General features: G+C 44.9%; 1 protein-coding gene across 3 annotated transcripts; it reads right to left on the bottom strand.

Moving 5' to 3' along the window:
• Positions 1 to 5: 5 nt before the first annotated feature.
• On the bottom strand, positions 6 to 20,280 carry LOC123728082 (otoancorin). 3 transcript variants are annotated; one of them, XM_045698642.1, is made up of 29 exons: positions 20,191 to 20,280; positions 18,070 to 18,147; positions 17,775 to 17,887; positions 15,675 to 15,696; positions 15,444 to 15,486; positions 15,045 to 15,219; positions 14,716 to 14,784; positions 14,054 to 14,247; positions 13,532 to 13,872; positions 11,127 to 11,245; positions 10,852 to 10,994; positions 10,226 to 10,334; positions 9,811 to 10,035; positions 7,954 to 8,115; positions 7,552 to 7,692; positions 7,417 to 7,472; positions 7,160 to 7,280; positions 5,453 to 5,571; positions 4,907 to 5,042; positions 4,048 to 4,241; positions 3,857 to 3,947; positions 3,493 to 3,664; positions 3,172 to 3,362; positions 2,810 to 2,962; positions 2,477 to 2,619; positions 2,271 to 2,407; positions 2,026 to 2,123; positions 1,104 to 1,296; positions 6 to 529 (listed from the first exon to the last, which is right to left on the bottom strand). In XM_045698642.1, exons 2-29 carry the CDS (start codon positions 18,125 to 18,127, stop codon positions 447 to 449), a joined length of 3,801 nt encoding a protein of 1,266 aa, XP_045554598.1. In that variant the 5' UTR covers positions 18,128 to 18,147; positions 20,191 to 20,280; the 3' UTR covers positions 6 to 446. The 3 variants fall into 3 exon arrangements, with proteins under 3 accessions (XP_045554598.1, XP_045554601.1, XP_045554592.1); XM_045698645.1 differs by having other exon boundaries at positions 6 to 526; positions 18,070 to 18,144; positions 20,191 to 20,277; XM_045698636.1 differs by having other exon boundaries at positions 18,070 to 18,144; positions 20,191 to 20,277.
• Between the last annotated feature and the right edge of the window lie 1,280 nt (positions 20,281 to 21,560).

Raw genomic sequence — 21,560 nt, forward strand, 5'->3', positions numbered from 1 at the left:
GATAGTAGGTTCATAATCTTTTATTAAGTTCATCTTCCAATCTTGTCAGCACTGGGTTAGCACCCATAATCCTCGTCTTATGATCCCAACTCTCAGAAAACAACCAATGCAGATCACCGACTCACACATTACATGTTCCAGCATTGTCCTACTAGAAGAGACCCACCATTGCAACAAAGATATAGAAAGATACATATTTCTTTAACAAATAGAATACAAATATCTTAAGTGCTTTTACATTGTCACAGGTATCTGTTTTGATGTGCTCAAGACCTGCTCTGGCTTAATCTAGAATAGGTCAAATAAGAAGCAGGATATACAAGTTATATTTGTTACTGTTAAATGTGTTAAAATATGCCATATATATTAACAATCTCTATTCTTGTTCAACACATGCATGAGTAGTTCCATATGTCATGCGTGTCAATTGGAGGTGTAGTTTCTCACTACAGGACAAACCCCAGCAGTAGGAACAAGAAGGGCTGCATAAAGACTCCAACTCCCAGAGTTCCCAGCATAGATGCTCCTGCTGGAGAAAAAAAGGCATTACGCCACTTGACTTCTCTCTCTCTCCTGCCTATCCATCTTCATTTCAGTTTCTTCCTCATAGTCTAATCAACTCTTTATCTTTCTCTTACCTGACCACAGGAGCATTCCTTTATCTCTACCTATCTCCATCTCTCACTCCTGTTGTGTTCATAACATCTCGTAAATTTGTAATTACCAGCATATGACTGGGAAATATCCTATTGTTAATAATGGGGCGGCGGGTAGCCTATTGGTTAGAGCGTTGGGCCAGTTACCGAAAGGTTGCTGGATCGAATCCCCGAGCTGACACGGTTGTTCTGCCCCTGAACAAGGCAGTTAACCCACTGTTCTCCGGTAGGCCGTCATTGTAAATAAGAATTTGTTCTTAACTGACTTACCTAGTTAAATAAAAAATAAAAAAATCTGTGAGCTCAGCTTGTTTGCCATTAGCCAATCAGCATTCTCAACTAGTTCAAAGCACTAGAACGCTTTACAAGTAGTATTTCCTGAGTTTCCCACTTGCTATGAACGCAGCATTCATCTCTTCCCCTCCCAGTCCCCTCTCTCCTACTCACCTGAGAGTTGGGGCAGGTTGCTGGGTGGGTTTGTAGTCGGTTCAGCGCGGTCATAGGCCACTCGGTTGTAGGCCACACCCAGAGCATTGTCAAGAGCGGCCCGTTGTGCCTCCCCCAGCACCGCCCACTGTGCATTGGTTACCATGGCAGCATTGTCAGGACCCAGGGCCTTCAGCTGGCTGGTTGAGAGTGCCTGATCAGAAATCAGAAGAGTATGGAGTGCTGGGTTCCAAAGTCAGCCAATTTTTTTCCATAAACCTAGTAATTAGAAAACCTCAGTGGAACACAGCAGAGATAGAGAAGAGCCCCCTAAGCAAACTGGTACAGACTCAGTGAGCATAGCCTTGCTATTGAGAAAGGCCACCGTAGGCAGACAAGGCTCTCAAGAGAAGACAGGCTATGTGCACACTGCCCACAAAATGAGGTGGAAACTGAGTTGCACTTCCTAACCTCCTGCCAAATGTATGACCATACTAGAGATACATATTTCCCTCAGATTACACAGACCCACAAAGAATTCGAAAACAAACCCAATGTTGATAAACTCCCATATCTACATGGTGAAATACCACAGTGGGCCATCACAGCAGCAAGATTTGTGACCTGTTGCCACAAGAAAAGTGCAAGAACAAATACCATTGTCAATACAACCCATATTTGTTTATTTATTTTCCCTTTTGTACTTTAACTATTTGCATATCATTACCACACTGTATTTAGACATAATATGACATTTGAAATGTCTTTATTCTTTTGGAATTTTTGTAAGTGTAATGTTTACTGTTCATTTTTTTATTGTTTATTTCACTATTGTTTATCTATTTCACTTGCTTTGGCAATGTAAACATGTTTCCCATGCCAATAAAGCCCTTAATTTGAAATTGAAATTGAATTGATAGAGGCAGGGAGAGAGTGTACTCACAGCGAGGCGGTCTGGGGGGATGAGGGGAACGCTGGTCGGACTGAGGAATGAGAAGGCAGAGGGACTGAGAGAAGGAAACTCTGACAAAGTCAAACCAGCTGGAGAAAAGTGAGATAAAGCAGAGAAAGATAGAGGGGGGGAGGAGGGATGAGAAATGGCTTACATTTTAAAATGTATTTCACAAAATAAGAGAGAGCCATAGAGCATGAGAGAGAGAAAGAGGGGAACAGAGGAGTGTATCTGACCCATGATGTTGCCCAGAGAGTTGACCCGAGCCTCGGTCCATCCCTGTGGTTCTCCAAACACAGCCACGGCACGCTGCTTCAGAAGCTCTGTTACTGCCAGGGGGCACTGCACCTCGCCCACCGACTGTACTGCCTCCCTATAGAGATACATAACACATTATAAAACAAGCTCACGCAAACACACACACACACTGTCCATGTCTGACCTGAAGGCATCAGTGTTGAGTTGACCAGTCTCCTCAGTGTTCAGACCACAGATGAACTGGCCCAGTCCCACCAACTCCACAGCTCCCAGTTCTCCCACTGTCTTATTAATACGCTCCACAAAACCCCTCCACACAGCCTCCCTCTGCCAGGAACCAGACATGACCATCATTAGAGTCTAGTAGTTAGTTAGTGTGTGTGTGTGTGTGTGTGTGTGTGTGTGTGTGTGTGTGTGTGTGTGTGTGTGTGTGTGTGTGTGTGTGTGTGTGTGTGTGTGTGTGTGTGTGTGTGTGTGTGTGTGTGTGTGTGTGTGTGTAAGTTCATATATACAGTACCTGTGGTTGTGTCCAGGAGCAGCGGGAAAGTGTCTCCAGAGTGTCCAGGGAGGAGAAGGGGAGGCTGGGCAGCTCAGTGAGGTTGAACCCCTGAGAGACACAGCCCAGCCGGAGCACCTGGCTCTCATTCAAACCTGACACTGGACCCCAGGCCTGTAGTACAATATAGTACAGCACAGCTCAGAAAGACACTCAACATCAGAACAAAAGAAGATGCTCACCCCTGCACTCGAGATTCTTCTAACTTCTGTGGAGTTGGATGAAATGGCCCCAAGATTAAGACACTGATCTAAGGTACGTTTCGGAATCCCCTGTAGACTTGAAGAGGGTAAACTGATCTGTGCCTGAGCCTGGCCAACTACCTGGATGGCCTTCTCTCTGAGCACCACTAGTTGCTCGGCGCTGTAATCAAGGACCTCCCCCAGCGTTTCCACGGCAGCGGTGATTGTGGCGGCGTCCATCTTGGAGAGCTGGGCTGGGCTCCAGTAGACATTGGCTCCGCCTAGTTCCTCCAACAGAGACACAGTAAGGCCCGCCTCCCCCTGAGGGAGAACTAGAGAGAGAGGGTCCAGGGAGGTTGTGGTAAATGTATTGTAATGTACCTCTTTAACATGTTCATATTCAAAATAATCCCACACACATTCTTATCTGCACCTTAGTGCAGTGTGTTTCTCCTCTCTCACCTGCTCTCCTCCTGCGCATGGGCATTACTTCAGATGTGGAGGTGGAGAGAGAGAAGAGTTTCCATCGCAGGGCTGAGAGGTCCGGACCCCTACTAAACTCCTGAGGAGGGGTAGGGACCGGAGGGCTGGGTAGGCTGTCCATCAGGTCAGACAGAGTCTCTTTCAGCCACGACTAGAGGGGGGAGAAGTCAGGGTAGATAGTAAAAGAGCAGAGGTTATCTTCATTTTTTGAAATTCACAGAAACATTTTGGATTATGAAAGCTTTCTTTTTTTTCACAAGCGTAGACAACATCAGGGAGAGACTAGTCAAGGGCCTTTCATATGTGGTTGTCAGGGAGATCATGGTGATAGAGAGTCACTGACCTTAAAGCGCAGTGAGCGGACAGCAGAATCATCCCACAGGAGGAGAGGACCCAGGGATTTGATGGTGTCAGCTGTCCAATCAGACGGGTCACTTTCAGAGGAGAGAAACAATAATAATTGTATATTTGTCACATGTTATTTTGGCAGTAGCAGTTCTATCTAGAAAGATGGGAGGATGTGCTTGTTCGTACCCGTATGTATCATTGAGCAGCTGGAAGAGCGCCCTCCAGTGGCGTGGAGGAATCTGTTTGCAGGAGGCCAGAGCCTGCACGGTGGAGTTGAGGACCTCAGGGGCCAGGAGGGACATCTGAGAGGGGGCCAACTCACACAGCAGCGACCCCAGACTCAACACTTCCTCACTGGACAACTTTGACATGTTCCTCCCCTGGGGACACAGGGGTGCACCGGGCTCTGTCACTCATTGCAGTATGTGTGTGTGTGTGTGTGTGTGTGTGTGTGTGTGTGTGTGTGTGTGTGTGTGTGTGTGTGTGTGTGTGTGTGTGTGTGTGTGTGTGTGTGTGTGTGTGTGTGTGTGTGTGTGTGTGTTTGTGATTTACACTAAGATTTAGGGTTAGGGTTGGGGTTGAGGCTAGGGTTAAGGTTGAACTAGGATGTGGACATGAAGCTAGGGTTAGGATTAGGGTTAGGATGGAACTGGGATGTGGACATGAAGCTAGTGTTAGGATTAGGGTTAGAGTTGAACTAGGATATAGACATGAACCCAGGGTTAGGATTAGGATTGAACTGGGATGTGGACATGAAGCTACACATGTAGGATCTTAATTTGAGCCCGTCTGCTACAGTAGGACAATAATCCTGCAGCAACAGGAAATGTGGATTATAATCAATGGAATTTTTTGTTGTTGGGGTTGATAAAAAATATTGTTATGGCAAATCAAGTCTGACATTTTAAAGTAGAAATTATAAACTTAGAAGCCCTTTTAAACCTTGAATACACTACAAGTTTGCATTCCTACGGTCTCAGCAACAATAGAGTGATCAAATAAAGATCCTACATCTGTAGGGTTATGGTTGGGGTTGTGTGTTTACCAGGCAGTTCAGGGCTCTGTTGGTCAGTGTGGGGCGAGAGCGAGAGGTGAGAGGCAAAGAACTCAGGTTAGCCTCTTTCATCTTCTTCATGAACACAGCACATACAGAGGCAGGTAGACTGGCTATCTTCTCAGCCCTGAGAGAGAGAGAGAGCGAGATAGAGAGGGGGGAGAGAGAGAGAGAGAGTGTGAGAGAGAGAGAGAGAGAGAGAGAGAGAGAGAGAGAGAGAGAGAGAGAGAGAGAGAGAGAGAGAGAGAGAGAGAGAGAGAGAGAGAGAGAGAGAGAGAGTGAAAAAGAGTATATGTGTCTGTGTGTTGGGGCCCCCCACCCCCAAAAGAGCAATTTTTCCACAGACATTACCTGCTGATTGATTCTTAGTTTATTATCCCACAATTGAAAATATTTATTTAATGTATGTTTTTAATTTCAGGAAATTCTGAAATATATAGGGTATACACTTAAAAGAAATACATTTCAATTGGGGACGATTTCAATTGAAACCCCTGAAACACAGCAAAATCTGCCAGTGTGTGTGTGTGTAATCACGGCAGGTGAAGCAGCAGCAGGGTGGGGATCTCCTCCAGCTCTGTGTCTGTGATGTTGTTGAAGTAGCCTGCTCTCTTTTTCTCCAAACCTGCAAACAGACTCTGTGCAGTACAGCACACCTGACAGACAAAGTGAGAGGGCGGGAGATAAAAGAGTGTCTCAAAATCAATGTAAAAAAAGCCCCTAAGCATGTAATAACCAGCCTGACCTCAGAGCTATATGAAACAAACTTGTATGTATTTCTGAGCATCTCCAAGACGTATGATATCTACTAATGGCCTAGTTACTTTAGACAGAAAATAATTTAGGGAGGTTGGTCGGAGAGGATGAGTGGGTGTAATCCGCGACCATCTAACAATCCAAAGGTTGCGTGTTTGAGTTGTATCGGGGGCAATTGTAGCTTTTTATACAACGGGTGGGTCTTACCCTGATTGCTGATTGGTTAAAATCGCATTCCAGCCGGTGTCTATTCCATAAATTACCACCGGCTAAATCAATGACGTTAAAATACCCATTTACTCCGTTTCATCTGACTGCACAATCCACTGTCTCATCAGCCCAGCCAAGCAATTTATAAACTTGATCTCCACTATAAGAAGCATTTAGACATTATCTCACATTTCTTTTAGACAGTGTTTAGTTTTCAACAGCGGAGATTTGTATAAACCTTGCCGTCTGTCTCTCCAACATTTGCAACATTGTTTCAATATTCAACTTCGACTCCAGCTGTCCCATAGTAATGAACGTTTTGGGACGAGACATGAAGGGAAAGGTTTCTCAGCCAGTCAAAATCATGAATCAGCTGGCATCATTTTCATGGATATATACAAAGAAATGTAAATTGAAAAAAGGTCAAACAAAACAAAGTGCAGCTAGTTTGCAGTCTTTCCAGCTTCAGTTTGAAGTGATTGTGTTAGCGGTGTTGTTGGCTAGCTCCTCTGAACAACAGTGTCCTAACGAATTGTTATGGATGTATCCAAATAAATGTCACTAGAAAACAGCTTAAACAAATGCAGCTACTTTGCTATTTTTCTGGCTGCAACCCTAGATTTGTGACCGGACTATATCTTGTGGAAGGATGAAATAGTATGAATAAATTAATCAAAATAATGTTTTTAATGAAAATATGTCAATCATTATTTTAATATGTTGGTAACCCGTTGTATAAAAGTGATAATGCCTTCGAAGCCGATGTTTGGAAGATATATTGGCAGTTTGCCGGCCCTCGACTTTGTCACGGGCCTAACAACACCCATGCCAATATATCCTCCAAACACCGTTTTATCAGGTATTATCACTTAATTAGCTAACCCAAATTAACCCTTCTTCTAAACTTGACCCAATTCACCTAAAAGGCTATGCAAATTATCCTAACCTTTGTTGTTAGTTCACCTAACCACGAACGTAATTCTCCTTCGCTGTTACGACGCAACAAGCACCCTGGTCTCAGAGAAATACATATCAGTCCTCCAAGATGTATAATAACTTACATCATCCAATTCGTATGCTATTGTACGACCAGGTAAGCTGTATGATACAATACGTCCTCTAATTCATATGATATTTAATGAGCGCTACTCCATTCATAATGTAACCTAATGTAACCTATCAGTTGTCACAGATTTACATACAGAATAGTAGGAGTTGCAGTCATGACTTGTGTGTGTGTGTATGTGTGTATGTGTGTATATGTGTGCGTGTGTGTACCTGTGCCTTAGAGAGCCAGCGTGGAGTCTCTGTTACAGCTTGGGCCATCTCCATGACGCCACTTTCAGCCACCTTTTCAATCATCTCACAGGCCACGCCCTGCATCGCCGAGCCCAGCTTCCTGTCATCATCATCATCATCATTTACATTGTAGTCATTAGGCAGACGCTCTTATCCAGAGCGACTTACAGGAGTAACTACCTTGCTTATCATCCTCATCATCAGTACCATTAAAAACTGTATGTGTGTGTTCTCACCGCATGTCTGTAAGTGTCATCTTCTTGCCTAGGATATTTCTGACCAGAAAGGCCGACTGCAAGACAGAGAACAGTGTGTAATGTCACACCAGTGGCCGTAGTCCCCAGAGTTGCGTTCAGAAGACACACACACACCTGTGCACGTGTCCATTGCTTGCCCTCCAGTTGGTCGAGGGAGGTCAGGTTAGCCTTGTCCAAGGTGGTCAGGGATAGGCTGGACAGCAGAGAGGCAGGGACTTTCTGGATCAGCTCTGAGGCATTCACATCCCCAAGCAGCTACACACACACACACACACACACACACACACACACACACACACACACACACACACACACACACACACACACACACACACACACACACACACACACACACACACACACACACACACACACACACACAACTTTAGGATCAACCTGAACCATCTTTGCTGCACATCTAATTTTCTTCTATGACTTTTCCCTCCCTTCCCCTCTCACCCCTCCCTTCCCCTCTCACCCCTCCCTTCCCCTCTCACCCCTCCCTTCCCCTCTCACCCCCTCCAACAATGCTTTTCTCTGTAGACTGGTCATCTTTTGACTCATCATGTCCAGACCCTTATTACCCAGAAGCCCCTGGGATTTGACCTTCCTGAGGACAGAGGAGGCCACGCCCGTCACAGCTGAACCCAGAGACATTAACTCTTTACCAGACACCTCCTGAGAGAGAGAGAGAGAGAGAGAGAGAGAGAGAGAGAGAGAGAGAGGGAGGGAGGGAGGGAAGAAGGAAGAGTAGAGATACAGAAATGAGAGTTTTTAGAGCTGCTCTCTACTTGACCAATAGTTCCTAACTCGGCCCCTCATACAATAGAAGAGGATCACCTAAACATTCCAGTTAACCTGTTGGGGATAGGGGGCAGTATTTGCACGGCCGGATAAAAAACGTACCCGATTTAATCTGGTTACTACTCCTGCCCAGTAACTAGAATATGCATATAATTGTTTGATTTGGTTAGAAAACACCCTAAAGTTTCTAAAACTGTTTGAATGGTGTCTGTGAGTATAACAGAACTCATTTGGCAGGCCAAAACCTGAGAAGATTCCAAACAGGAAGCGCTCTCTCTGACTATTTCTTGGCCTTCTTGATCATCTCTAACCAAAACAGGGGATCTCTGGCATAACGTGACATTTTCTAACGCTCCCATAGGCTCTCAGAAGGCGCCAGAACGATGAATGGTGACTTTGCAGGCCATGGCTGAAAAACAGTAGCGCATTTGGATAGTGGTCGATCTGAGGACAATGAGACTGGAGGCGCGTGCACGAGCCGACACCATGTTTACTTTCTCTCTCTTTGAACGAAAACAACGGCTCCCGGTCGGAATATTATCGCTTTTTTTACGAGAAAAATCGCATAAAAATTGATTTTAAACAGCGTTTGACATGCTTCGAAATACGGTAATGGAATATTTTGACATTTTTTGTCACGAAACGCGTCGGGCGCGTCACCCTTCTTTACCCTTCGGATAGTGTCTTGAACGCACGAACAAAACGCCGCTATTTGGATATAACTATGGATTATTTGGAACCAAACCAACATTTGTTATTGAAGTAGAAGTCCTGGGAGTGCATTCTGACGAAGAACAGCAAAGGTAATCCAATTTTTCTAATAGTAATTCTGAGTTTGGTGAGTACCACACTTGGTGGGTGTCAAAATAGCTAGCCCGTGATGGCCGGGCTATCTACTCAGAATATTGCAAAATGTGCTTTCACCGAAAAGCTATTTTAAAATCGGACACCGCGATTGCATAAAGGAGTTCTGTATCTATAATTCTTAAAATAATTGTTATGTTTTTTGTGAACGTTTATCGTGAGTAATTTAGTAAATTCACCGGAAGTGTTCGGTGGGAATGCTAGTCACATGCTAGTCACATGCTAATGTAAAAAGCTGGTTTTTGATATAAATATGAACTTGATTGAACAAAACATGCATGTATTGTATAACATAATGTCCTAGGATTGTCATCTCATGAAGATCAAAGGTTAGTGGTGCATTTAGCTGTGGTTTGGGTTTATGTGACATTATATGCTAGCTTGAAAAATGGGTGTCTGATTATTTCTGGCTGGGTACTCTGCTGACATAATCTAATGTTTTGCTTTCGTTGTAAAGCCTTTTTGAAATCGGACAGTGTGGTTAGATAAAGGAGAGTCTTGTCTTTAAAATGGTGTAAAATAGTCATATGTTTGAGAAATTGAAGTAATAGCATTTCTAAGGTATTTGAATATCGCGCCACGGGATTCCACTGGCTGTTGAGTAGGTGGGATGCAAGCGTCCCACCTAGCCCATAGAGGTTAAGAAGCCTGTTAATAGTACTGACTGAGACAAAGACATATTGATAAGAGTAACACCTCTCTCACCTGCTTCCCCTGCAGTAGTTTATTGGCCAGTGTTTTGGCCTGGGTTAGACCCCACTTCACCTCTGACCCCAGTGACATCAGGGTGTCCTTGAGGGCGTCGGGGGAGAACTGGGAGAGATGGAAAGGGGAAAGCAGTGTAACACCGGGACCCAGCGCACGCAGCAGCTCAGGACTGGAATCATCCACAGATGATGACATCACAGTGTTGACGAGCTTCTTCTTCAGCTGGAAGCCGGAGGAGGAGGGGAGAGGAAGTGGAGGGGAGATGTGGGAGGAAGAGGAGGGTTAAAAATAAACACCACAGATTATTCCCATAATTGTTCTCTGTAAAATCCCTACTTTAGTGATTCCTGAGTTATAAACTATAAACTACAACAACTTTGGAAAGAGTGAGAGAGAGAGACTGGGGGGATACCTTGTTGACTCCAGAGTTGCTACAGTCGTCGAGTTGAGAGAGGAGGAGCCGGCTCAAGGAGGAGTTTAGCGTTGGGGCGTCGTCATAGAAACATGCCAGCGAGCCTAGTCTGGATAGGAAAGGGTCAGGGGTCATAGGTCAGAGTTAAGTGAAATACCCTACTGGCTATTCAGTACTGTGTTTGGTAAGTCATCCAACATCTGTTCTGAACTCCTCTCCCTTGTTTGTTTGTCACATTTCTGTGACTAAGTACTCGCTCATGGTCAAGGTAGATGTACTGTAGATCTGGCTAATTCAGGAAAATTGCTAATCTAACCGTCAATGCCTATTTTGTTTAGTAAAGTAATTAAGTAACTACAGGATGGTCTGAACAATTAGAAAATGAATGGTAATTTGCATGTCCAGCACAGGAGGTTGGTGGCACCTCAATTGGGGAGGATGGGCTCATAGTAATGGCTGGAATGGAATGAATGGAATGGAATTGAACTCAAACACATGGTTTCTATGTGTTTGATTCCTTTCCATTCACTCCATTCTAGCTATTATTATCAGCCGTCCTCCCCTCAGCAGCCTCCTGTGATGTCCAGGTGATACTGCTCCAGTCCTTCTCTCAGGCACGTACAGACCTGTCCAGGTTCTGGACCAAGTCATCTCTCTTCTGGGAACACTCTCGGATCTTCTGGAGTATCTTTCTGCCCTGAAGAGGAGGGAGCCCCCCCACCCCTCTGAAGGAGGAAGGGAACTGGGGCGAATGGAAGAATTGACACAACTAGGGAAAGAGAGAGATAGTGTGGAAAACAGATAGATTAAAATAGGGGACTGTGATCTGTTTGAGGGCCTCAGTGTGGTTTGATGTGATCCATTAAAAAGCAGAGTGGGGAGAACAACAACAAACAAAGACCTGGTCGTTGGGGATGGTTTGGATGTCGTCCATGTGCAGCCCGGAAAGGAAGGGCCCCATCATCTTCATCACATCCATCTTCAGCCACACCAGCCTGGGAGGACAGGGGCTGGGCATCACTGGAGAGAGAGGAGGGTGGCAAACACACACACACAGTTGGCACACACACATACACTCACAGGGCAGAGTAGTACTTGAACACACACATGATGTCACAACAGTGGTTGTAGTCACCAGAGTTGTGTTCAGTAGACACACGCACAAGCACACACACACACACACACACACACACACACACACACACACACACACACACACACACACACACACACACACACACACACACACACACACACACACACACACACACACACACACACACACACACACACACACACACACACACACAGGCAGGGCCCAGTATTACTTGAACACACACATGCAGATGTAATAAACACATAAACACACTGCAGAGTGAAGATCTGTGTGACACACACGCAAATCAGGTGTTGTGTCTCAAACACACACCTCTCCGCTGTCCTTTGGACACAACTCACTCTCTCCCTTTTCATAGCCGCGGGAAGTAGTTTTGGGGTGATTTTTCAGGAGGTGCTGCAACACCCTCAGCATCCCTACTTTCCTTTTCATGCCTCTCCTCCTCTTCCTCCTCTTCCTCCCTCCTTTCTTTACTCTGCTTCGGTCTTCTCCTTTCCAGCTTGTATCTTTCTCTCCTTCCTCCCTGCTCTTCTCCTCTCCTTTCCAGCTTGTATCTTTCTCTCCTTCCTCCATGCTCTTCTCCTCTCCTTTCCAGCTTGTATCTTTCTCTCCTTCCTCCATGCTCTTCTCCTCTCCTTTCCAGCTTGTATCTTTCTCTCCTTCCTCCATGCTCTTCTCCTCTCCTTTCCAGCTTGTATCTTTCTCTCCTTCCTCCCTGCTCTTCTCCTCTCCTTTCTAGCTTGTATCTTTCTCTCCTTCCTCCATGCTCTTCTCCTCTCCTTTCTAGCTTGTATCTTTCTCTCCTTCCTCCATGCTCTTCTCCTCTCCTTTCCAGCTTGTATCTTTCTCTCCTTCCTCCATGCTCTTCTCCTCTCCTTTCCAGCTTGTATCTTTCTCTCCTTCCTCCATGCTCTTCTCCTCTCCTTTCCAGCTTGTATCTTTCTCTCCTTCCTCCATGCTCTTCTCCTCTCCTTTCTAGCTTGTATCTTTCTCTCCTTCCTCCATGCTCTTCTCCTCTCCTTTCCAGCTTGTATCTTTCTCTCCTTCCTCCATGCTCTTCTCCTCTCCTTTCCAGCTTGTATCTTTCTCTCCTTCCTCCATGCTCTTCTCCTCTCCTTTCCAGCTTGTATCTTTCTCTCCTTCCTCCATGCTCTTCTCCTCTCCTTTCCAGCTTGTATCTTTCTCTCCTTCCTCCATGTTCTTCTCCTCTCATTTTCAGCTTATATCCTTCTCTCCTTCCTCCATGCTCTTCTCCTCTCCTTTCTAGCTTGTATCTTTCTCTCCTTCCTCCATGCTCTTCTCCTCTCCTTTCCAGCTTGTATCTTTCTCTCCTTCCTCCATGCTCTTCTCCTCTCCTTTCCAGCTTGTATCTTTCTCTCCTTCCTCCATGCTCTTCTCCTCTCCTTTCCAGCTTGTATCTTTCTCTCCTTCCTCCATGCTCTTCTCCTCTCCTTTCCAGCTTGTATCTTTCTCTCCTTCCTCCATGCTCTTCTCCTCTCCTTTCCAGCTTGTATCTTTCTCTCCTTCCTCCATGTTCTTCTCCTCTCCTTTCCAGCTTGTATCTTTCTCTCCTTCCTCCCTGCTCTTCTCCTCTCATTTTCAGCTTATATCCTTCTCTCCTTCCTCCCTGCTCTTCTCCTCTCATTTTCAGCTTATATCCTTCTCTCCTTCCTCCATGCTCTTCTCCTCTCATTTTCAGCTTATATCCTTCTCTCCTTCCTCCCTGCTCTTCTCCTCTCATTTTCAGCTTATATCCTTCTCTCCTTCCTCCCTGCTCTTCTCCTCTTCTTCCAAGCTTGTTTCCTGTATTTTCTCATAATTTCTTTCCATTTGGTTTTCCTTTAGGTTTCCCACCTTTCAATAGTTTCTTCTCGTTCTCATTCTACTCCTCTTTCCTTTCCTCTCTCCCCCTCTTGATTTGGGTCCCTCTCATCCTATCTATCTTTTTCTTTCCCCGGTTTGACTTGAAGAGATTGATCATTAGTATTTGGGTCAAAAGGTACAAAACAAGACTGTTTCTAAGAGCTTGATAATTCAAGGATAAAAAACGAGACTGTTTCTAAGAACTTGATAAATCAAAGGTTGTTGTAACATCTAAAATCTCAACTAAACATATTTGTATCAGTATTTAGTTTAATTATAATAATGAATAATGTAACATATTCTATCTCTGCAGAGGTGGTTCTCACCTGTCATATCAGGCTGTGGTGGTCTAGCAGGCCAGTTCTGTCCTACTTCTGGTCTGAGTGTCTGTCCTGGCTCCTGTTTTGGTTTAGGTGTCTGTCCTGGTTCCCATGCTGGTCTGTGTGTCTGTCCTGGTTCCTGTGCTGGTCTGTGTGTCTGTCCTGGTTCCTGTTCTGGTCTGTGTGTCGGTGCTGGTTTCTGTTCTGGTATAGGTCTGAGGCGCCAGGCTGCAGCAGTGTGGCTGCAGTTGTAGTTGTTCTGGACCACCCGCTCCTTGGCCCACTCTCTGATCTGAACACGCTGCTCCTCAGAGAGAGACCCAAACACCTCTCCCAACATCTTCATCCTGGAACCAGACCATACTGTTACCACACACACACACACACACACACACACACACACACACACACACACACACACACACACACACACACACACACACACACACACACACACACACACACACACACACACACACACACACACACACACACACACACACACACTCCAGCCCCACATCCACTCACATCTCTTCCAGGTGGGGGTTCTGTATCCAGGGAGGCAGGGTCATCTGAGGCGGGGGCATGTTCTGTAAGAGGGGCTTAGCGGCCCACACCAGCCTCCCATAATCCTCTGGTTCCATGTCGTCCCCACCCTTCATCATCAGGGCAACCCAAGAGAGGGGGGCGATGAACGCTCTCAGGAAGCACTGGGGACCAGCCTGAGAGAGAGAAAGAAAGATGTTGCATTTGGGAAGTAAAACAGGAGCATTGATGAAGCCAGGTTATAATCTCATGCTAGGGCTAAACCTGTCACGCCCAACGCAGGAGATGAGAAGCAGGTACAGGAAGTGAACCATTTAATATAGACGGACACACAGCGGAACAAGAACAGCGTCTGGACATAGATATGACACGACAAACAGTGCTACTACAGGGAACAACACAGAGGAGCAGACATATATGCAGGGACAATCAACAAAGTGAGGGAGTCCAGGTGAGTCCAATGAGCGCAGCTGCGTGTAATGATGGTAACAGTTGCGTATAAGGACAGGTAGCCTGGCGCCCTCGAGCGCCAGGGAGGGGGAGCGGAAGCAGGCGTGACAAAACCACGACTAGTGGGAGGGCTGAAGATGCAGTATTGTTGAAAACAGCTGGTAATTGGCTGAGAGGGTTTGAGTGACACTGACCGAAGAGTTCCTCATGTGCTCAATGAAGCTTGGTAGAGTGGAAAAGTTCCACATCCTCTCTGTCACGTTCTAGAAAGAGAGAGATAGAGGAACATTTATTAAAAATGTCATTATCTTATGCCTTTTAGTTTAATAAACAGGTTATAAAAGCCACTGTAAAACCTTACATAAAACAAGACCAAATATGGCCTTTGTGTCTAAAATGGATACAATCCCCATTATGTAAATAATTGTTTGCAACACTCTTGGTGTATGACTAGAGTACTGTCAGTGTATTTGCATATTTTGAATATAGCTAGCTATGTAAATGAAGATGAATGTTGAGGTACCCATTCACGGTCAGAGTCAGGGTATTTCATGGTGCCATTGGGCTGGAAATAGAAGTGGGAAGCAGAGTCCATGTCTGAGTAGGTATCTGTTTCCTCAGCAGAGAGGGAGGTGAGGAGAGAGTGGAAGTGGGAGAGAGGGTTGGGACGAGACATGCTGTCTTCCATTTGCACCCCACTGATAGAGAGAGAAAGAGAAAGAGCGTGAGAGAGAGCGAGAGGGGGGGCTAACTTGTAGATCCATTAATTTGCACACACACACACACACACACACACACACACACACACACACACACACACACACACACACACACACACACACACACACACACACACACACACACACACACACACACACACACACACACACACACACACACACACACACACGGGTCACCTTGCCTGTTATTAAAGGGGTTGTCCATCGTCATGGGTACCAGGTGTCCTGTAGCATAGCAACCATGCATTAAGAAACACGATAATGTAATAACCATTATCAAACTGTTTTAATGTATGCAACAATAATGTAGTGCTGTTTCCAGCATGTTGTTCATGAGCAATATTATTACAACGATACATTAGTGATACCCTCTGTGTTTACTAGGTTAGAGGAGGTATGTGCTGTGTCCTCACCCATTTGCAGGCATCTCATCATCTGTGGGGACAGAGGGACACCAGAATGAACTACGGAACTGTTACTTTTACTGATGTCTTTCTACCTGTTGTATCTTCATTGACTATCTACATGTAACCTACAGTACAAACTGAGGTATAATGTCTTACCACTTTACAGTGAGGTGTGAGACAGCCTCGCCAGTCAGCCTTCTAGGGTGTCACAATACACATAGCAGGTGAAGGAGTCTGTGTAGGGTTTAAACTACAGCTGGGTAACATGAACATAGGCCAACTGTGTCTGTACTGATCAGTACTGTAGTAACATCACCCAGAGGTGTGTGTTTGATCAGTACTGTAGTAACATCACCCAGGGGTGTGTGTTTGATCAGTACTGTAGTAACATCACCCAGAGGTGTGTGTTTGATCAGTACTGTAGTAACATCACCCAGAGGTGTGTGTACTGATCAGTACTGTAGTAACATCACCCAGAGGTGTGTGTACTGATCAGTACTGTAGTAACATCACCCAGAGGTGTGTGTACTGATCAGTACTGTAGTAACATCACCCAGAGGTGTGTGTACTGATCAGTACTGTAGTAACATCACCCAGAGGTGTGTGTTTGATCAGTACTGCAGTAACATCACCTAGAGATGTGTGTTTGATCAGTACTGTAGTAACATCACCCAGAGGTGTGTGTTTGATCAGTACTGTAGTAACATCACCCAGAGGTGTGTGTACTGATCAGTACTGTAGTAACATCACCCAGAGGTGTGTGTTTGATCAGTACTGTAGTAACATCACCCAGAGGTGTGTGTACTGATCAGTACTGTAGTAACATCACCCAGAGGTGTGTGTTTGATCAGTACTGTAGTAACATCACCCAGAGGTGTGTGTTTGATCAGTACTGTAGTAACATCACCCAGAGGTGTGTGTACTGATCAGTACTGTAGTAACATCACCCAGAGGTGTGTGTACTGATCAGTACTGCAGTAACATCACCCAGAGATGTGTGTTTGATCAGTACTGTAGTAACATCACCCAGAGGTGTGTGTTTGATCAGTACTGTAGTAACATCACCCAGAGGTGTGTGTTTGATCAGTACTGTAGTAACATCACCCAGAGGTGTGTGTACTGATCAGTACTGTAGTAACATCACCCAGAGGTGTGTGTTTGATCAGTACTGTAGTAACATCACCCAGAGGTGTGTGTTTGATCAGTACTGTAGTAACATCACCCAGAGGTGTGTGTTTGATCAGTACTGTAGTAACATCACCCAGAGGTGTGTATACTGATCAGTACTGCAGTAACATCACCCAGAGGTGTGTGTACTGATCAGTACTGTAGTAACATCACCCAGAGGTGTGTATACTGATCAGTACTGTAGTAACATCACCCAGAGGTGTGTGTACTGATCAGTACTGTAGTAACATCACCCAGAGGTGTGTGTTTGATCAGTACTGTAGTAACATCACCCAGAGGTGTGTGTTTGATCAGTACTGTAGTAACATCACCCAGAGGTGTGTGTTTGGTCAGTACTGTAGTAACATCACCCAGAGGTGTGTGTACTGATCAGTACTGTAGTAACATCACCCAGAGGTGTGTGTTTGATCAGTACTGTAGTAACATCACCCAGAGGTGTGTGTACTGATCAGTACTGTAGTAACATCACCCAGAGGTGTGTATACTGATCAGTACTGTAGTAACATCACCCAGAGGTGTGTATACTGATCAGTACTGCAGTAACATCACCCAGAGGTGTGTGTACTGATCAGTACTGTAGTAACATCACCCAGAGGTGTGTATACTGATCAGTACTGTAGTAACATCACCCAGAGGTGTGTGTACTGATCAGTACTGTAGTAACATCACCCAGAGGTGTGTGTTTGATCAGTACTGTAGTAACATCACCCAGCGGTGTGTGTTTGATCCAGGTGGAGGGAGTAGTATGTGTCCTTCAGGGGAAAGCAGGAAAATAGATCATCCAGTCACATGGTTCTGTGTATTGTGGTCACAGTTTACAGACACCTCTGGTGAGGGAGGTCACACCTGGTCAGGTAAGGCAGGCCATAGACTATTGATTGATTGGTTGATTGATTGACTGGTTGTTTGATTGATTACCAGTTTCTTGGCCATGTCTTGGAAGCGAGCGGGCGGAGATGGGAAACCTGGGGTCGCGGGGTCAGTGTGAAGCATCATGGGAGACGTCAGTGACATTGTATCTGGGTAGAGGGCTGAGAGGGGAATATCGCATACACAGACACACGCATGAGCACGGACACGCACACGTCCACAAACTGTCAACATGTTATGTGTGTATGCTACACTTGTTTCCTGTTTGGATCCAACTGTAATTTAGGAATGATCCACTGTTGCAAAATGGAAGAGGATTAGGCCTGGTGCGTTTGCTGCTTACCTGAGACTGCATGGACTAGGAAGAGGAGGAGGAGAGCCTTCTCCCCTGGTGAAGCCATGGTGGAACAGTCCACCTCTGCTTTAAAGAGGAGGAGAGAGGTAATGTCAGCCATTGTAAACATCAATTCTAAACGTGGAATCATTATAATTTCCCACCTTTCACTAAACGTAATTCTAATATTGTTTCTATCTATCGTGCATCCCTTCGTTCTCAGTAAAAGACAACTTTTATTGTCGGAAAAATGTCAGTTGGACAACGTGTCTCCATGTGAGCCAGGTCTCAGGGATACTAGGGTATATTCTTTAAGGCTTCCTCCTCTGAGGCTGTGAGCTCACAGCTGCCTAGCTACCGACCTAGTTACCCACCTAGTTACCTGCCCCATGGATATAGCCCACTGGGGGTAAAGGAGAACATGCTGAGAAAAACATGCACTTTAATTGTTATGTTATGTCACGCTCTTTCTCCATCTCTCTATCTTTCTCTCGGTTATATTTGCTTTTCTACCGTACTCTTTTCCTCCTTTCTCTCCCTCTTCCCTCCACTCTCTCTCTCTCTCTCTCTCTCTCTCTCTCTCTCTCTCTCTCTCTCTCTCTCTCCTCCTCTCTTTCCATGTCTCTCTTTCAAAACCACTGCTTTCCTATCATCACTTCTGTAAAAGACTTTCCTCTCTAAGTCATTTGCATGGCTTCCGAAGATTTGACTTCTCATTTGGGTTTGGCCTTGAGGTGTGTCATGCAATCTGCCTGTCTGAGCATGAGGATTCTGGGGTTTATGGTCATAATCACCAATCACACAATTATTTCACTATATGAATATACATTGGTTACAAATTCCTGGGACTGTCTCCTCTAAATACACTCCAGTCTATTCTGAATATCTTATTCATTTGAATTAGTTCATTAGTCCATGTTTAATACTCTGTCCTTGCACATTAGTGATGCATTTTTCATAGATTAACTATTCATAGACTGAAAATGGTGGCATTTTTAAAGTATTATAAATATCCTTCTTCTGTGAGACATAATTGTTTACTTCAAAATGTAAAAAGCAACACACTGTCACACCTTATTAGATAATGATGCAATTGACAGAGCAACAACACACAACCAACACAGTTCTAACCATAACGGAGGCCACAACCAACACAGTTCTAACCATAACGGAGGCCACAACCAACACAGTTCTAACCATAACGGAGGCCACAACCAACACAGTTCTAACCATAACGGAGGCCACAACCAACACAGTTCTAACCATAACGGAGGCCACAACCAACACAGTTTTAACCATAATGGAGGCCACAACCAACACAGTTCTAACCATAACGGAGGCCACAACCAACACAGTTCTAACCATAACGGAGGCCACAACCAACACAGTTCTAACCATAACGGAGGCCACAACCAACACAGTTCTAACCATAACGGAGGCCACAACCAACACAGTTCTAACCATAACGGAGGCCACAACCAACACAGTTCTAACCATAACGGAGGCCACAACCAACACAGTTTTAACCATAATGGAGGCCACAACCAACACAGTTCTAACCATAACGGAGGCCACAACCAACACAGTTCTAACCATAACGGAGGCCACAACCAACACAGTTCTAACCATAACGGAGGCCACAACCAACACAGTTCTAACCATAATGGAGGCCACAACCAACACAGTTCTAACCATAACGGAGGCCACAACCAACACAGTTCTAACCATTATGGAGGCCACAACCAACACAGTTCTAACCATAATGGAGGCCACAACCAACACAGTTCTAACCATAACGGAGGCCACAACCAACACAGTTCTAACCATAACGGAGGCCACAACCAACACAGTTCTAACCATAACGGAGGCCACAACCAACACAGTTCTAACCATAATGGAGTCCACAACCAACACAGTTCTAACCATTATGGAGTCCACAACCAACACAGTTCTAACCATAACGGAGGCCACAACCAACACAGTTCTAACCATAACGGAGGCCACAACCAACACAGTTCTAACCATAATGGAGGCCACAACCAACACAGTTCTAACCATAATGGAGTCCACAACCAACACAGTTCTAACCATAATGGAGTCCACAACCAAACCAAATATAAATGTACTTACTGAATGGTGTTTTTTTGTTGGATGTAGAGTAGAGTATGTAACAGCAGTATGTTCAGCAGGAGAAGAGTGTATGTGTCCTCTCTCCCTCCCTCCCTCCTGGGAGGTTACCTGTACAGGTGTCAGACCAGGTGCATACGCTCTGTGTGTGTGTGTGTCTCATACAAGCCCACAGTATTGTGTGTGGGAATGCTATGTTGGCCATGTTACAGTAATCAGGCCTTAGTTCACAGTCATTTTATGTCAAAGATCATCATTATCATACTATATCAGAGAGAAATACATTCTCAGAGAAGAAATGTTTTGTGTCTTGGAAAAAGGCTTAAAATCTCTTTTACGTAATCTTTTCAAATGACTCAAACACAAGTGAACTTTCAAATACACGTTAACATGAAAACCAGTAATTAGTTGCAACTTGTACCTACTCAAACATGAGAGACATGATCTTTGTGTACATATTTTTTTAAATGTAACCTTTATTTAACAAGGCATGTCAGTTAAGAACACATTCTAATTGACAATGACGGCCTACACCGGCCAAACCTGGACGACGCTGGGCCAATTGTGCACCACCCTATGGGACTCTGTCACGTCCTGACCAGCAGAGGGCGTAATTGTGTTAGTCTTGGTCAGGATGTGGCAGGTGGTTTGTGTTTGTTAAATGTTTGTGTTGTTGATTGGGACTTCCAATTGAAGGCAGGTGTGTTGAGTTGCCTTTGATTGGAAGTCCTATATAGGTGTGTGTGTTTTTCTTTGGGGTTGTGGGTGGTTGTTTTGCACTGCGTTTAAAAAAAAAATATATATATATTTATTTATTTTTATTTTTTTTTTGCCTGCAAACTGTTGCTGTCGTCGTGTTTATTGTTTCCTGTGGATGCTTTACTCCTTTTGTTGGGTAATTAAAGATGAGTATTCACATACCTGCTGCGCCTTGGTTCATTTCTGAAGACAGCCGTTACAGACTCCCAATCACAGCCAGGTGTGATGTAGCCTGGATTCAAACCAGGAACTATAGTGACGCCTCTTGCACTGAGATGCAATGCCTTAGACTGCTGTGCCACTCGGGAGCATGTCTGTGAGTGGGTACACCGATCATGGCCCTGTGGATCTTGTTATTGTACGTCCATTCCACACAATGACCTTTAACTGACCTTTATGGAAGTTTAGATCCTTGGGATTACCCTATGGCATCATATCAACTTTGTAACATGGTAAAAAAACAACCTTGTAGTGAGGTTTAGTCCTGTTTCATATCTTTGTGCTTATCAAAGACTACACAGGGCAGAAGCTCTCTCCATTCAGTGCTCTCTCCATTTAGTCTTCTCTACATTCAGTGAGGTAGGGGAATGTTTTCACAAATGACAATGAGAGTG

Source organism: Salmo salar, chromosome ssa02, assembly GCF_905237065.1.
Source record: "Salmo salar chromosome ssa02, Ssal_v3.1, whole genome shotgun sequence".
Classification (NCBI taxonomy): Eukaryota; Metazoa; Chordata; class Actinopteri; order Salmoniformes; family Salmonidae; genus Salmo; species Salmo salar.

Excerpts from the sequence above, each read along its gene's own strand:
- LOC123728082 (XM_045698642.1), bottom strand. The coding sequence starts at position 18,127 with ATGGCTTCACCAGGGGAGAAGGCTCTCCTCCTCCTCTTCCTAGTCCAT. Across the intron at positions 15,697-17,774 it reads AAGACATGGCCAAGAAACTG|ATGATGAGATGCCTGCAAAT; the intron begins GTAATCAATCAA and ends CTGTCCCCACAG. Across the intron at positions 3,665-3,856 it reads TCCGCTCACTGCGCTTTAAG|TCGTGGCTGAAAGAGACTCT; the intron begins GTCAGTGACTCT and ends TCCCCCCTCTAG.